The 17,658-nt window shown below is 43.5% G+C and overlaps 3 protein-coding genes across 3 annotated transcripts in view; all 3 read right to left on the reverse strand.

Annotated features, from left to right (window-relative positions):
- Window positions 1-5,754, reverse strand: part of LOC148714112 (uncharacterized) — a 74,984-nt gene extending 69,230 nt beyond the window's left edge. The window contains exon 1 of the mRNA XM_089930400.1: window positions 5,543-5,754. Within this exon, the coding sequence (XP_089786526.1) occupies window positions 5,543-5,754 (212 nt within the window). The remainder of the gene's footprint in view (window positions 1-5,542) is intronic.
- Window positions 5,755-9,858: 4,104 nt separating this feature from the next.
- Window positions 9,859-10,440, reverse strand: LOC149767817 (uncharacterized). The gene has a single exon (XM_089930401.1). It carries the CDS (start codon window positions 10,438-10,440, stop codon window positions 9,859-9,861), a length of 582 nt encoding a protein of 193 aa, XP_089786527.1.
- Window positions 10,441-12,773: 2,333 nt separating this feature from the next.
- LOC149767818 (uncharacterized) lies at window positions 12,774-13,640 on the reverse strand. Its single transcript, XM_089930402.1, has one exon. It carries the CDS (start codon window positions 13,638-13,640, stop codon window positions 12,774-12,776), a length of 867 nt encoding a protein of 288 aa, XP_089786528.1.
- Window positions 13,641-17,658: the final 4,018 nt, after the last annotated feature.

The following is a 17,658-nucleotide window of genomic DNA, read 5'->3' on the forward strand; positions in this document are numbered from 1 at the left end:
ACGGCTTTAGGCCCCCAAATACATTGAGCCGTTCTTGGAGGGATCTCGGCTCTTCTTGGACCAAATCAAGTTACCGGAGCCATGCCTCCTTTACCATGGGCATTTTATATATGATAACAGACTTCGGCTCCACTTTAGACTAAATGGATTCTTGCTGCGCTGAACCAACTTTGGATGCTCAATTACAGATAATGAAACAGACTAAATATAAAATCGACAATCAATCCAGAAGGCGGAGCTCGGCTGCATCTAGCGGGTATTTGGACTTGTAATTACCTTTATTTGAAAACGAAGACTCTAAATATCATAATATGGTTGATAGCATTCAACGACTCCAAAACTAAATAATCAACACTTTCATGGGAAGTACTAAACTCATATATAATATGATAAATTATTTATTCAAAAGCAGGTGATTACAAGGTTTTGGGCTTCATTTTCATGTGAATGGTAAAATACGAGGACAGAAAGATGAAGACAATTGCGGTACTTTGCGCCTTTGCGGAAATCTACGGTTTCTTGACACGGCAATTTTTATTGCATGGTTTGTTTGGCGCAGTGTGGGGACCCCCAGGACCGGGACTAGTTTGCCCTCTCAGATTACGCCGCGTATATTCCGCTGCAAAAGTCATGATGATGCATCAGATAACAAACTGCTGCTGCTGCCGAATAAGATTTCTATTCAATTACCAAGGTTCCAATAATGCCTATCACTGTTTTCTTTTTAATTTCTTGCAGTGATATTTTGCCCAGTTCAGCCTAGACTGGATTTGTTTGGAGCAAAACGATGGCTGCTGTTTCCATTGAGAAAATGATTGTTCTAATAGTAGAAGTTAATAACTGTCACGTTACTGTTTATTGAATAAAAATTCAATAGAAAATATATTTTATTAAGCAGATAGTGGAAGTGTTGTTATTCTTGTTCTAGAATGGCTCCTCCAGGAGAGTGACTCGGCTACGGTCATCAGCTGGATCTAAGAGGGCCCAATGGTCGCTCCTAGTGACTATTCTTTGCTTCACGATATCTGGACGATAATGAGGGATGGAGGGGTTGTCCAGACGGAGCATGTATTTAGAGAAGCCAATGGGGCTACGGATTAGGTGGCCACCTATGTGGCTAACCACTCCGATAGCACTCTGTAGATAGGGGATGGGGAGCTGCCTCGGGAGCTCCGTGATATTCTGTTTTTTGATTTTATTGAGTGTATCCGTACACGTGTTGTATGAACCACCTAGTCTAGCAAAAAAAAAAAAAAAAAAGAGGCTCCTCCATCTCTCTCTCTCTACACATATATTTTATATACACAGAGGGGAGAGAGGCCGCACATTTTACATTAATTCTTTGAAAATAGAGTTAATAATTTTAAAAACAATGATAGGTCATCATAATTGAAGACTCAGAACCATTTAACATAATCTACACTATAACAAATAGTTAGAAATCAAAGTTTATTATATTTTGGTAGTCTCTTACCTATGTGTTGAATTGATTAAAAGTAAACAATATTAATTGTATTGGTATGGTAAAGTACATGACAGGAAATATACATTAAAAAGTTACTTTATAGATCAAGGTATACGTATTTTAAAATAAGGACATATTTAAAGTCATTAGATTTTGATCATTAGGTTATGTAAAGTATTGTATCACACTATTGAAATGGACTGTTTTGGCATCTACTTGACAATTAAGTTAAAGAGATCCAAAATATATGAATTTTATGTATTTTTAAAGTCTAGATCATGTACGATGATTTGATGTTGAACTTTAATAGTCCATCATTAGTTTTGAATCATGAAAGCGCGCGCGTGCGCGCGCACATATATATATATACACACACACATACATACATAGATACATAGGATAAGGTTTCTAAATCACATAATTTTTTTGTCAACAAAGAAATTTAGATATAATAGACCACATCCAACAGCTTGTGCTAGGTCCCCATTTCGTCTTGGGAGGACTACTCTTAACACGTGCTATTGTGTGGGCATCCTCATAATAGCTCTTCTCATATGTGTGTATATTGGAAGTCTCCTGTTTATGTATCAAGTGCGCATAAATAAGCGATAGCAATATTTGTGTGATCTTAATAAGCATAACTTTGATATCAATCCAACCCCTCTTCCAGAGTGAAAAAAACAATCCATACTCCTCCCCTAATTTTTTTGTTAGTTCTTGTACGCAACAAATCATTAATTTCTTCAACCAAGGAAGGTGCCTAATTACTGAAAAAGACAATCAAGGGAGGTGTTAACTATATGCATCTGAATTTTGACCCCAAAAGAGATTATTTGTCATCTAGAAACGATCTTAAACATTATTTGTCATCTAGAAAGAGATTGTATCATGAGGATACAGTGGCCTCAAGATTGTCTATAGCAGGAGAAAACGAAAACTCACCACCTAGAGGCCTGTTTTCTGCTCTTATAGCTACGGCCGTGGGGATGAGAGGGCCTCCCGAGACCAGGAGCATGATTAACAGGAGAAGAGCCTTGAGAACCATATTGTTCTTAGATAGCTAGTACGAGTAACCAACACATCTGCTTGCATATATATATAAGCTCATAGATGGCGTATATAAACAGAAGAGTTTATAGAGCGAATTGTCCTCCTCCAAATATCTCTAGTCCTCCATATCTTGACAAAGATGGGATTTGATCGCAGGTCACTTGAAATTTCCTTGGCCCCAAAGTCATGGAACTTGATTGCGAGATTGACCTGACAAACCCTCATCCCTTTCCCTGAGACTTTGGGATCAAATCAGAGTAATACAAAAAATCATATTACTAAAATACTTTGGGCATCCGTTAAGTGCACAGAGAAGCCCAATAAAACTAATTTGACCAGTGGCAACCAAACCGAGCCACCACCCGCGTTTGGCATAGGAAAATACTCTAAACACCCATTAAGTGCACAGGAAAATTTTTGGGCCAATAATACCAATAATTCTTTCCGGTTATGCCAATCCCCTCATCCAGAAATTTCTGTGAACGCCAAATGGGCTCCTTGGTGTGAACAGAAAAATACTACATAGACTTTATGATAGCATTTATTCCTCTATCTTTGTTCTAAGATTACTATCTTGGAATAATCTTGGCTTTCCGACCTCAAAGACAAGCATTCCCTCCCTGGGTCAGGAGGTAATTTGGGATCATTGCTATGTAGAATTACTATGGTACAACCAAACATGGTGATCTCATCATCTCTACCCACATCACCTTTGAGATCATCCCATTCCAAATGCCCCTCTATAGGGCTTTGGGATTTTATACCTTTTCGCCAAGACATAACCTTGCCCTGTAAGGTTACCCCACGTCTCGCCAGGGTAAGCGTATCCGCATCAAGAATGAGTGCCACTTTTTTAAGAGAGAGAAAATGTGTATGTATTAACTATTACTTATTAAACCATCATCCAATTTTTAGTTTGCACGATATCAGTATTGGCAAGAAATAATCAATACTTGACTAGCTAGATTTAATCCATTGTAGCTTAAAAAATGCACTTGCGATGCAGCAGCTTATTATGCTTGACAAATGCAGTAAACTGAGAGGAAAGGCGCAGATATTATTTAACAAATTTTCCATAAAAGAAATTGATCTCTCTCTCTCTCCCCAAAATGATACCTTTCTTAGGGTTGTAAGCGATAGACTATACATAAATTTAAAAGTCCACTACATATTTATTTATGTCCTATATATATTTTGAATATCTGATGCATATTTCTTTAGATTACAGCTGGCCATATACTTCTAGGAACAAAATCATCAGGGGATCCCTCTACATGTGTATTGTTTGGTAAGAAAAAATAAATCCGATTGTTTCTTGTGAAGCCAGTAATTAGATAAATCTTTTATGCAACATCTGTTATTATTTCAAGTATAGGTGAATGTAGCCAAGATTTTTACCTTGTTGCCATGTTGCCATCAACTATGAATGGTCTAATAGTTTTGTTAGCGCATATTATATTTTCTCAAAAATGTGGTATTTTTTCTAGACCCTTTTTTCCTGCTAGTGCGTTCCTACTTAGACTAGCAATGGTATCAAAATGGGCATTTCACGTTAGACTTATATTTTCTCTTTTGTTTGCCGAAAGATTTGGTGGTTAGAATAATGGTCGCTTGAAGTTTCCTCGGTGCCGAGGTCCAAGGAAAAATTCATCCTACATGGGCCAAATGATAATGTGAGTCCCTTTACCTGAAATGTTGTCATCATAGGACCATGAAATAAATCATGCTAATGTAAAAGAATTTTAAATAAAAAATATTTTAAATACTCTACTCGACTGGCTAGATTTAATCCATTGTTGTTTCAATATCCAGTAAATTGAGAGGAAGAGGCAACGTGCTTGAGGAGAATACGCACTACAACGCTAAAAAGCGTTGCTCAAATATCTTCTGACGCTTCTAAAAGCGTTGTAAAAGCGTCATCTATTCAAAAGTGGGAAAAACTTTTGCCGACGCTTTTCAAAGCGTCGCTAGAGGGGGATCTACCGATGCTTTTGCAAAGTATCGCTGGAAGAGAGGATCTACCGACGCTTTAAAGCGCGCCACTACTATTTTTTTAGCCAAAAAAATTACCATTTATGGTCTGCATATTCTCCTCCATCACTAATGTTGATGGAGTACAAACAACCGAAATCATAGTGCTGATAGAGCACAAAGAGAAATACAAACAACCTCCCCGATCGGTACCTTCATTCTATCCGTGCAGAGAGGTTGGGTTTGGCTATATAAATAGTTTTTTCTTTTTCAGATCCACCGATGTGGGACTAAAATGGGTGGTTTTTTGGCTTCCAATGACGCTTTCAACGACACTTAAAAGCGTCGTTATTTAACAATGCTAAAAAGTGTTGTTAAAAGTGTCGTCAATTACATATTAACTTCGACGATACTTTTAAGCGTCGTCGTTAGCCGACGCTTTTAAAAAGCGTCGGCAAATGTTGGCGGAGAAAAATTTTTGCGGACGCTTGGAATAAGCGTCGGCAAATAAGAGTCGGATTTTTTTTTTTTTTTTGTGTAGTGACGGGGAGCTCGGAAGAAAGGTATATATATATAGGAGAGGAGAGGGGTAAAAACGCATTTTTAAAAAATACAAGTAAAACTTTTTTACTTAGATTTTTTTGAGAAATAATGATTTTTTTTAAAAAAATAGAAACAAGATAACAGATCAGTTTTTTCTTGCATTGGATACTGCATTTTTATTTAAAAAATAGAAAAAAAGGGGTCACCAAACAGGGCTTCAGCCTTAGCTTGCCCAATGGAATCCCATTTTCTTTTTTTTGGTAAAAACGGCTACTCATTCATATAAGTCTAACCTGAGTACAGCCATCTAAATCACAGAAAAGTAAATACAACAAAGTAAAAGGAACATCTGATCCGAACGTCCACAAAAAATTCTCGGAGTGCCGGGCGACATAGGAGGCGACCCAATCTGCAGCCCTATTCGCCTTCCTAAACACATGAACAGCCTGAAAACCGCCCATCGACTGAGCCATTCTGCATGTCTCTCAGATAAGGGGGTGACCATCACCATACCTGTCCACCCCCCGGATCCAGTCGATCACCATCGCTGAGTCCCCCTCAAGGTGCACCCGCTCCACACCAAGCACCTGCCTGGCATAGGATAACCCCTTCCATGCAGCCTGCAGCTCTTCCCCAACAACAGTGAGTCCAGGTGTCCGGCGTCCACTTGCAGCAAGCATCCTACCACAGTGGTTTCTGATCATAAAGCTAACCCCTCCAGTCATGCCATCCACTGAATGGAATCTCATTCACCTTCAATATGCTGTAGGCTTTTTACCAATCGAGATACTTGGAAGATCCGAGATTACACTCACCGGGGAGTGGGCATATCTCGAAGAGGACCCAATTAAGTTGGCATTCGAAGTCAGCAGAAAATGGGCAGGTCTCCCACGTATTAATGGCTTTAAGATATCTCCACCTCTTATCTAGCATTCAGAATCCTTTGCCCAGAAGATGATGCGACGCAGAAGCATGAAAGTCGCCAGGGAGCCCACCTTATAATAATAAGAGAAAGAGACAGAAGTATCTTTTTTGATGGAAAGGAGTCTAAAGTGCCACGAGCACAGTAGGATAGACAGTGATTTGCACTTCGTCAAAATACTATCCAATAAACATTGCGCACGTAGGTTTTATTGTGCATATCCTGAAAGAAAAGACCAATACTATCCGGGAAGATGATCACGAAGATCTTTGAGGTGTAGTTGCTGATGGAAAATGTGGCATTTATTTTTGGACCCTTTTTTCCTCCTCGTGCATTCCTACTTAGACTAGTAATGGGATGGAATGGGCACTTTATGTTAGACTTATATTTTCTCGTCTTTGCCGGAAGATTTGGTGTTGGAATAATGGTCGCTTGAAGTTTCCTGGGCGCCTAGGTCTAAGGAAAAATTCATGCTACATGGGCCAAATGATAATGTGGGTCCCTTTACTTGAAATGTTGTCATCATAGGACCATGAAATAAATCATGCTAATGTAAAGGGATTTTAAATAAAAAATATTTTAAATACTCTACTTGACTGGCTTGATTTAATCCATTGTTGTTTGAATATCCAGTAAATCGAGAGGAAGAGGCGACATGCTTGAGGCGAGTACAGGGAGTTCGGACAAAAAGTATATATAGGAGAGGGGAGGGGTAAAAACTCATTAAAAAAAAAAGTAGACATAAAAATTTTTTACTTAGATTTTTTTCAGAAATAATGATTTTTTTAATAAAATAGAAACGAGATAATAAAATATATTTTCTTGCATTGGATACTGTATTTTTATTTAAAAAATAGAAAAAAAGGGTCACTAAACAGGGCTTCAACCTCAGCTTGCCCAATGGAATCTCATTCCCTTTCAATATGCTGTAGGCTTTTTACTGAGCGAGATGCTTGGAAGATCCGAGATTATACTCACCGGGGAGTGGGCATATCCCGAAGAGGACCCAAGTAAAGTAAGATGGCATTCGAAGTCAACAAAAAATGGGCAGGTCTCCCACGTATTAATGGCTTTAAGGTATCTCTACCTCTCTAGTTTTTGGCTATCTAGCGTTCAGAATCCTTTGCCCAGAAGATGGTGCAACGCAGAAGCATGGAAGTCGCTAGGGAGCCCACCTCAGAGTAATAAGAGAAAGAGACCGAAGTATCTTTTTTGATGGAAAGGAGTCTAAAGTGCTACGAGCACAGTTGGAGGAAGGATGCATGGTATAGGATAGACAGTGATTTGCACTTTGTCAAAATACTATCCAATAAACATTGCATAGGTTTTATTGTGCATATCTTGAAAGAAAAGAACAATACTTGACTGAATCCTGGGTTGTGTCCGGGAAGATGATCACGAAGATCTTTGAGGTGTAGTTGCTGATGGAGAAAAATGTATATGTGATGGGATGACATTATGTCTTGACTAATTCCAAACTGGATATTTAATGGTAATTCACCAAAAGCCAAAGTAGTGGGGCCCAATCTGGACAAATTTTTCTTTGGATGCAAGGGTAGTGCAGAAATCAATACAGAGATAATGAAAACTGCCATATGATCTGATGAAGAGAATATTGATCATCTTGACCTCAAGTTATTCCGATCTTGTTGACCTCAACCGTATGATGGTCGGTCCAGCCGCAGAATAATGCCAAAGGTCATTAAAGGAGTGGCAATTATAGTCTCAACAACGGTCAATCCAACTCGGCCATAAATACAAAAAATTATATCAATATTTATTTTATATGGATATAGATACAAATTGGATACTGAAAGTGGGGATATAAATACAGATAAAAGTCGGATAATTGAACTTTATGATCATAGAATAAAAATATTACAAAGGGGATGGAAAACCAAATTAATAGTATATTGTTATGGTGCTACATAAAATTAAATAGAGTTATAAATAAAATCGCATATTGGATATGGATCGGATAGTTGTCTATCCATATTCATATCCATTTTTTTGGGACATAGATACATATATGAATATTAGTCAGATACTCAAATTTCTCTCTATATCCGGATAGATTCGGATACGAAAACGGATGTGGCCGGATATTTTATGGTCCTCTCTCACCTCTAAGTATAGGAACGTGATTTTAGCATAGTTGGAGGAAGGATGCATGCTATAGATAGAGGGTGGGATTAAAACTTATAATTGTTCTTTAAAAAAAAAATAGAGAGAGACAGAGATTCGCACTCTGTCAAAATACTATCCAATAAACATTGCCTAGGTTTTATTATGCATATCTTGAAAGAAAAGATCAATACTTGACTGAATCCAAGGTTACGTTCAAGAAGATGATCACGAAGATCTTTGATGTGCAGTTGCTAATAGGAAAAATGTACATGTGATGGAACGACATTATGTCTTCACTAATTCCAAACTAGAATTTAATGGTAATTCACCAAAATCCAAAGTAGTGGGCCCTATATCAGCGAGTAATATCTTGTTAGAGTGATTCCAAGAAACACAGAACAATTTATATCAGCGGGTAATATTTTATTTTGTTAGTATGATCCTATATCAGTCTATATTATTTTTCTTATATAGAGTCTGTACATGAGTATATATAAACTCCAAGATGTACCGAATGTGATAGAAAAAAAATAAAATCACTTTTCTCTCTCTCTCTTTTTCTCTTATTTTTCTCTTCTTCTGTAAATATTTTAACAACTATTTGATCACTTTGATATCAACTAGTCAAAAGTTGCAGGATAGTTAAAATCCACAAATTACTGCTGAAAGGAGATAGCAATTCAAGAATAGGTGAATGTAGCCAAGATTTTTCCCTTGTTGCCCTGTTGCCATCAACTATGAATGTCTAATAGTTTTGCTAGCGCATATTATATTTTCTCGAAAATGTGGTATTTATTTGTAGACCCTTTTTCCTCCTTGTGTGTTCCTACTTAGACTAGCCATGGTATCGAAATGGGCACATCATGTTAGACTTATATTTTCTCTTGTGCCCGCCGGAAGATTTGGTGGTTGGAATAATGGTTCTTGAAGTTTCATCGGCACCGGGGTCCAAGGAAAAATTCATCCTACATGGGCCAAATGATCATGTCAGTTGCTTCACTTGAATTGTTATCATCATAGGCCCACAAAATAAATCAAGCTAATGTAAAGGGATTTAAATAAAAAATATTTTAAATACTCTAGTCGTTTGGCTAGATTTAATCCATTGTTGCTTGAATATCCATTAAATTGAGAGGAAGAGGCGATGTGCTCGACGACGACGTGCATGAGGCAAATAAAGAGTGGTCGGACGAAAGGTATATATATAGGAGAGGAGAGAGGGAAAAAAATATTTTAAAAGAATAAAAGTAAAAAATTTTCACTTCAATTTTTCTCAGAAATAATTTTTTTAAAAAAAATAGAAACAAGATAACAGATCAGTTTTTTCTTGCATTGGATACTGCATTTTTATTTAAAAAATAGAAAAAAAGGGGTCACCAAACAGGGCTTCAGCCTTAGCTTGCCCAATGGAATCCCATTTTCTTTTTTTTGGTAAAAACGGCTACTCATTCATATAGGTCTAACCTGAGTACAGCCATCTAAATCACGGAAAAGTAAATACAACAAAGCAAAAGGAACATCTGATCCGAACGTCCACAAAAAATCTCCGGAGTGCCGGGCGATATAGGAGGCGACCCAGTCTGCAGCCCTGTTCGCCTCCCTAAATACATGAACAGCCTGAAAACCGCCCATCGACTGAGCCATCCTGCGTGTCTCTCAGATAAGGGGGTGACCATCACCATACCTGTCCACCCCCCGGATCCAGTCGATCACCACCGCTGAGTCCCCCTCAAGGTGCACCCGCTCCATGCCAAGCACCTGCCTGGCATAGGATAACCCCTCAGGCAGCTCGCAGCTCTGCCCCAACAACAGTGAGCCCAGGTGTCCGGCGCCCACCTGCAGCTAGCATCCTGCCATAGTGGTCTCTGATCATGAAGCTAATCCCTTCAGTCACGCCATCCGCTGACCTGTTGCCGTCAAAATTTACTTTGAGATAGCCAAGGGGTGGGGGAACCCAGGAAACAAGGGCAAAGTGGGGCGCTGAAACAGCGTGAGTACCCCAGGTGTCCCTAGCTATCCCAGAAGAAATCACAACGGTAGTCGCAATAACCTCCCTCGCGTGATGCGCCGCTTTGTCTACCACCATCCACGGAGGCGACCGCCTCGCCTCGAAAATACCAGCATTCCTATCTAACCATATATGGTAGGACAGGTACGCCCTAAGGATCCCATCCTCAATAGATCTAGGACTCCTCATGGAATCTCTCAGTAGCTGCATCAGGTCCTGTGCTGAGCCTACCGAGTCTGGTAGTGGGGCCGATGACCTTCGCCATATCTCATAGGCCCTGGGGCACTGTAGAAGAACATGCTCGATGGTCTTCTTAGTATCACCACATGCCTCACAACACTGAGAGACCCGCATACCGCGCCGAACTAGTAAACTCCTGGTCGGAAGGCATCCCCAAGCCACCTTCCAAATGAAAAGTGCCACCCGGGGATGAATCCGTAGCCTCCATATCCAACCACCCGCAATCTGTCGGCCTAGCTCCCTACTGAACAGGGTGTGAAGATCTCTAGCCCGCACTCGCGACCGTCCCGTCAGACTCCCCCCCCATGGGGACTGGTAGAGACAAGACCAACTCCGCCAACTGCTCCCGAAATGCCTCCCGAATCAGCCCCACCCTCCAGCAGCCCCCCTCTGAGTCTAGTAGATCGCTGACCCTGCACCCTGATAATCTCGCCGAGTCCACCAAGGTCGGCAAGCGACAGATCGGCCACTCGGTCACCCAGCTGTCCTCCATCACATCAATAGAGCGACCATCCCTAATGGCCCATCTGATCTCCGGGAGCACCACCATAGCCCTAACACACATCTCCCTCCAGACCGGGGAATGATGACGCCCAGCTCGCACCCCAAGTCCCAACCCTCCATACTTGGCCCTCATCAAAGAGGACCACATACTCTCGGGCTCCAGCACAAATCTAGCTGCATGCCTCGCCGCTAGTGCCTCCTGCCTCGCCACTAAAGACTGCACCCCCAGACCATCCACGCTGATCGGCTGGTATACAACCTCCCACGCCAGCAAATGGATACCGCCTCTGCCACTGCTCCTCCCCCAGATAAACTCCCTAAAAAGCTGCTCAAGGGATCTCAGAATTGTCACCGGGATCACGGCATGGGATAATAAATAGATGGGGACTGATGTAAGAACTGAGCGAACCAAGATAATCCTACCCATCATGGAAAGTGAGTGTATCTGCCACCCCTCTAACCTGCGTCTGATGCAGAGCTCAAGAGAGGTGCAGTCCCTAGTCCTCAACCGTTGTCCGCAGAGTGGAATCCCCAAGTATGTCATCGTACCCGCCTGCTCACCCACCCCCAGGATCTCCAATATGGAGTGCTTCACCACCACTCTAGTCTTCGGGCTAAACATAACAGACGATTTGGTCAGTTGATCCGTTGACCCGACACAGCACAGTAATCCCGAAGGACCTGACCTATCACCCGGGCCCCCTGCCTAGACGACTTGGCTAAAAGCAAGCAATCATCAGCGAAGATCAGGTGAGAGATCGTAGGGGCCCCCGCCACCGGTCTGTAAGCCTCTAACTCCTGACTGGCCACCGCCTGCCGAAGAGATGTAGACAGTGCATCCGCACAGATAATGAATAGCAGTGGGGAAAGTGGGCATCCCTGGCGCAACCCACCTGACGACTCAAAAAAGCGGGACGGCGTACCGTTCACCAGAATAGCAAAAGAAGGAGCACTAATGCAACCCATGACCCACATGATCCATATCTCATGAAACCCATATCCCCGCAAAGACTGCTACACAAAGTCCCACCTCATCCTGTCATAGGTCCTCTCCATGTCAAGCTTGATCCCCATCAAGCTTCTCCTCATCGGAGCCCTCCCAAGGTCAAACATAAACTCCTGGGCAATGAGTACATTATCAGATATACTCCGCCCCTCCAAGAAAGCCCCCTGCTCTAGGCTGATGAGCCTAGGAAGAACACCCCTCAACCTGACAGCAAGAATCTTCGTCGTAACCTTGTACAGAGTCGTACAAAGGCTAATCGGACGAAAATGACTCAGCTCCGAAGCGTCCAGCCGCTTCGGTATCAAGGTGATGAAAGTATGCTGCCACTCAGCCGCCATCACTGCCGAGCTGAAAAACTGTTGTATGGCCTCCGTCACGTCACGTCCAACTATCATCCAATATCTCTGAAAGAACACCGGTGGAAATCCATCCAGCCTCGGGGCCTTGTCCCCCCCGAGGGACCACACTGCCTCCCTGATCTCCCTCTTCGAAATCGGCCTGATCAAAGCTGAAGTCTCCTCCTCTATAACCCCGTCCACTGGCGACGGAATATCTGCTAGACTCGCACCTGCCGACTGCTCTGTCCACCTAGCCCTAAAGAAACTCACCAAAATTCTCTGGATCATATCCGGATCCTCCGAATACTGCCCTCACCTCTGATAGCTCTGATCCGGTTCTGATGCCTCCTAATCACTGTCGCCTGGTGGAAAAATTCAGTATTTCTATCCCCCTCCATGATCCACTGTATCCTCGCCTTCTGTCTCTAGAATATCTCCTGCTCTCTGAGAAGGGCATCATGCAGTGCCAATAATGATCTGAGCTCCCCTACGTCCTCATCCCAAAGCCCCCCTCCTCGAACCTCCTGAGCCTGTAATCTAGCAATGGCCACCTCTAACTCCTCAATCCTACTAAAAATATTCCCCACTTCCTCCCGGTTTCACCTCCTCAGTCGCCTCCTTGCCAACTCCAGTCTGCGGGAAACCTGATACATGGGATCACCCCTAACTGGGATGCTCCATGCCTCCCTCACCATCTCCCATGATCGTGGGTAGCAAAGCCACAGCTTCTCGAATCTGAAGGGGGGATGCACTGGGGTGTATGCATTTGTACACACCAATAAAGGGCAGTGATTGGACGCGATCCTGGGTAAATGCCTCACATGGTGATCCAGAAACCTCTGGACCCACCCAGCTGTCGCACAGGCTCTGTCCAGTCTCTCCCAAACTCTAGCACCACCCTGCTGATTGTTGCACCATGTAAATCTAGGACCCGCAAATCTCAGATCTATTAGTTCATTAACAGTCAAAAAATTCTGAAACTCCTTCACCTTCCTCTCATAAGAGAAAGGCTTGCCCCCCATCTTCTCCTGAGGATCAACTATACAATTGAAGTCACCAGCCATCATCATAGGATAACCCTGACAAATCAACTGCGATGCTTCCTCCCATAGCCTCCGTCTCTTTCTGAAATCAGTGCTAGCATACACCGCTGCAAGGACCCAAGGGGCACTAGTACCATCCGAGATCACCATGATCACCTCTTGGTCACAAACATGAAAGATGTCCAATCTGCAAGATTCCTGCTTCCAAGTGATAATAATGCCACCCGACAACCCACGAGACTCCACTGCGTAGAATCCCCACGATCTGGGAATCGCTCTTCTAGCCTTCTGTAGGCTCCTCCCGGACAAGCGGGTCTCAAACAGCACACAGATGTCTGGACTATGCTGCTGCACAATCCTGCGAAAAGCCGGGGCAAAGGAAGGCTTCCCCACACCACGGCAATTCCATAGGAGAACTTTCATTGATCACCCATGGGAGTATCACAACCCACTACCCCGGGGTTGCAATCATGAAACACCGCCTCATCCGTAGCCCCGCCACTAGCCAAGTCTCCTGGGGACACCCTCGTCGCTACTGCCTTTAGTTGGTTTAGAACCAGATGATGATCATCTCCACATTCAGGCTGTACCACATGGTTAAAGGTAGAGGACTTCACATGGTCATTAGCACCCCCTACCACAGCCCCCCTCTACCCACTGTCAGCCTCCAAACCGAAGCCCCAAGCCCCCTCAGCACACCTGGCATGCTCCTCTGACCTCTCCCCTTCACTATTCAACCGTGCCATATGGCACGGTTGTAACACATCTCGAGCCTGGGGGTAGCCTATAGGATCATCCCCCACTTTGCTAGCCCCGGAACCAGCGGCCGCCTCCTCCCCAAAGGGCCCTTCCTTTGGCCCCTCCTTGCCGGTCAGTTTTGCCATCGACGTCTCCCCCAAGCCGGAGAGATTTGCCGCCACAGAGAGGGATCTGTCCATCTGCTTCCCCGCGGGTGCCACATCCCTGCACCGGAAGTGGCCACCGACACCCTTGGACTCTCGCACCGCCCGGGGAGGCCGATTACACGCTGCCGAGTGGGATGGAGGGGAACTCCTGCTCCTCCGATGATCCCCCAGCCGACCCTTTCTGGTTGGAGCTAACCCCCCCGCAGGAGAGAAGTAGCGCATCGCGGTCGAGCCCTTGGGTCTACAAGGGCTCCTGCTTTGCTTCCTAGGGCTCACACCTAACCCACTGAGACATGCCTTGGGTTCAGGTCTGACCCCACCCCGATCAACTCCACTGCCAGGTTCACCCCTGCCCCGACTGCAACCCGAGTCGGATCAGCGTCGTCCCGGTCCGAACCCAGCATTTGGACTGACTCAGCCCCCACTTCAGCTCCCAGGGAGAGTTGACTCGGTCCGGCCTTGCTCACACCCACACCGGCTGCCGAGACGTCCTTCTCCGGTGTCCTCCGTCGAGTGAGCTTGGTAGGCTTTTGCCACCCCTCAGCGTCGATCGGGGAGGCCTCAGCTTCCGTTCTGTGCTCGAAAGATTTCTTGTCGGAGCGAGGAGAAATCAGCACCGAGTTCAACCTTGCCCCAGACTCACTTTTCTCCTTCCCCTGCGCCTGCTTCGTGACTGCCCATGGATTTCGAGAGTTACTTGTGACCATCCACGGTCCAAACGCCGGCATCTCCTCCGGAACATCCCCTTCCCTGTTCACCTGGTTCGAGCTCTCCGGGAAATCCGTCCCTGCCAATTCCTTACCTTTCCCCCAGACCTCCCCCAGCTCCACCGCCCCACAGGTCGTTGAGTGATAGAGACATTCCGCAGCCACATGCCCGATCCGACCACACCGAGAATAGGGTGCCGGCAGATTTTCGTAAATGAAACTATGCCAGAAGAGCTCCCCTGCCCCCTCTGAACATCCCCTCACCAGGGTGCCTGGCTTGAGTGGGACGGAACAGTCCATTTCGATCTTAACCCTGGCAAAGCCGTACCACCGTCCCTGCTCTGTGACTCCGTCCAACGCCAACGGGATCCCGGCACTAGATGCTATTCGAAGGATAGTGGGCTTCTTCCAGTAGTCCAGTGGCAGCCACGGCAAGCGGAGCCATACTACCACCCTTCCTACTCCCTCCTCCCCAGGAATGAAGTTAGGGCGCCACCGATCCATAGCAAGGAGCTGTCCGGCAACCATCCACGGGCTGTTCCCCTTCAATATGTTGTAGGCTTTTTAGCACGAGATGTTCGGAAGATCCGAGATTATACTCACCGGGGGCTGGGCATACCCCGAAGAGGACCAATTAAGATGGGATTCAAAGTCAATAAAAAATGGGGAGGTTTCCCACGGTCTTAATGGCACTAAGATATCTCCACCTATCTGGTTTATGGCCATCTAGCATTCAAAATCTTTTGCCTAGAAGGTGATGCGACGCTATTCATGTTAGTTGGATTAGGTAGTTATCTATCTATATTCATATCTATTTTTTTTCGAATATAGATATGAATACAAATATTAGTCGAATACTCAAATTTTTTATTTTTTTGGGATATAGATATGACACAAATATTAGTTGGATGCTCAATTTTTTTTTTATTATCTAAATGGATTCGGATACAAGAATGGTTGTGGCCGGATTTTTTATGGTCCTCTCTCACCTCTAGTCTAGGAACGTGATTTTAGCATAGTTGGAGGAAGGATCCATGGTACAGATAGAGGGTGGGGTTAAAACTTATCATTGTACAGACTGAGATTCACACTTTGTCAAATTATTATCCAATAAACATTGCCTAGATTTTATTACGCATATCTTGAAAGAAAGATCAATACTTGACTGAATCTAAGGTTACGTCTGGGAAGATGATCACGAAGATCTTTGATGTATGGTTGCTGATAGAAAAAAATGTACATGTGATGGAACGACATTATGGCTTGACTAATTTCAAACTAGAATTTAATGGTAATTCACCAAAACCCAAAGTAGTGGGCTCCAATCTGGTAAAATTTTTCTTTGGATGCTAGGGCATGCAATGCAGAAAGCAATACATAGACAATGAATGATCTGATGGAGAGAATATTGGTCATCTTGATCTCGGATTGTTCCGATGTTGTTGACCTCAGCCTTAACCGAGGTGAAAATGTAGCATTTATTTTTGGATCCTTTTTTTCCTCCTCGTGCATTCCTACTTAGACTAGCAATGGGATGGAATGGGCACTTCATGTTAGACTTGTATTTTCTCTTGTGTTCGCGGGAAGATTTGGTGGTTGGAATAATGGCCGCTTGAAGTTTCCTCGGCGCCGAGGTCCAAGGAAAAATTCATCCTACATGGGCCAAATGATAATATGAGTCCCTTTACTTGAAATGTTGTCATCATAGGACCATGAAATACATCATGCTAATGTAAAGGGATTTTAAATAAATAATATTTTAAATACTCTACTCGACTGGCTAGATTTAATCCATTGTTGTTTGAATATCCAGTAAATTGAGAGGAAGAGGTGACGTGTTTGAGGCGAATACAGAGAGTTCGGACGAAAGGTATGTATAGGAGAGGGGAGGGGTAAAAGCTCATTTAAAAAAAAAAGTAGACATAAAAAATTTTTACTTATATTTTTTCAGAAATAATGATTTTTTTTTAAAAAAAGATAGAAGCAAGATAACAAAACATATTTTTTTGCGTTGGATACTGTATTTTTATTTCAAAAATAGAAAAAACAGGGATCGCCAAATAGGGCTTCAGCCTCAGCTTCCCGGTGGAATCTCGGGCTCGTTTGGTTCGCGGGAAGTATTTTCCCTCCTAGAAATATGATTCCTGGGAATCAGATTCCTAGGAAGAGGATACCTAGGAAAGTACTTTTGACATGTTTGGTTAACCATGGGAAAGTGACTAATTTCCAAAGTGCTTATGTTTGGTTGACCATCCACTTTCCTAGGAAAGTTATGTATAATTCCTATTATGCCCTTAATAAAAATTAGGTCTTTAATGCCTCTTTAATGCTTCTTTAATGCTGAAGGGTCTTTTTGGGAAAAAATAAAAAAGGAGTGATTCCCACCTCATGGGAAAGTAACTTTCCCATGTTTCTCATGGGAAAGACTTTCCCATGAAATGTGGGAATCATATTCCCATAGGAATACAACTTTTCCATCTCTCTCCTTTGAAAACTCCAACCAAACAAGAGGCATTTTATTACTTTCCCGTTGACCACACTTTTCCTCCTCATTTTCCTGCGAACCAAACGAGCCCCTCATTCACCTTCAATATGCTGTAGGCTTTTTACCGAGCGAGATGCTTGGAAGATCCGAGATTATACTCACCGGGGAGTGGGCATATCCCGAAGAGGACCCAATTAAGATGGCATTCGAAGTCAACAAAAAATGGGCAGGTCTCCCACGTATTAATGGCTTTAAGATATCTTCACCTCCCTAAGTTTTGGTTATCTAGCGTTCAGAATCCATTGCCCGGGAGATGATGCGACGCGGAAGCATGAAAGTCAAGA

This window comes from Phoenix dactylifera, chromosome 4, assembly GCF_051530095.1.
Source record: "Phoenix dactylifera cultivar Ajwa chromosome 4, Ajwa_hap1_PhDact_Kaust_v1.1, whole genome shotgun sequence".
In the NCBI taxonomy this organism is placed as follows: domain Eukaryota; kingdom Viridiplantae; phylum Streptophyta; class Magnoliopsida; order Arecales; family Arecaceae; genus Phoenix; species Phoenix dactylifera.

Bases quoted from the DNA above. Each gene is read 5' to 3' on its own strand.
- LOC149767817 (XM_089930401.1), bottom strand. From the start codon at position 10,440: ATGCGGGTCTCTCAGTGTTGTGAGGCATGTGGTGATACTAAGAAGACC.
- LOC149767818 (XM_089930402.1), bottom strand. From the start codon at position 13,640: ATGAAAGTTCTCCTATGGAATTGCCGTGGTGTGGGGAAGCCTTCCTTT.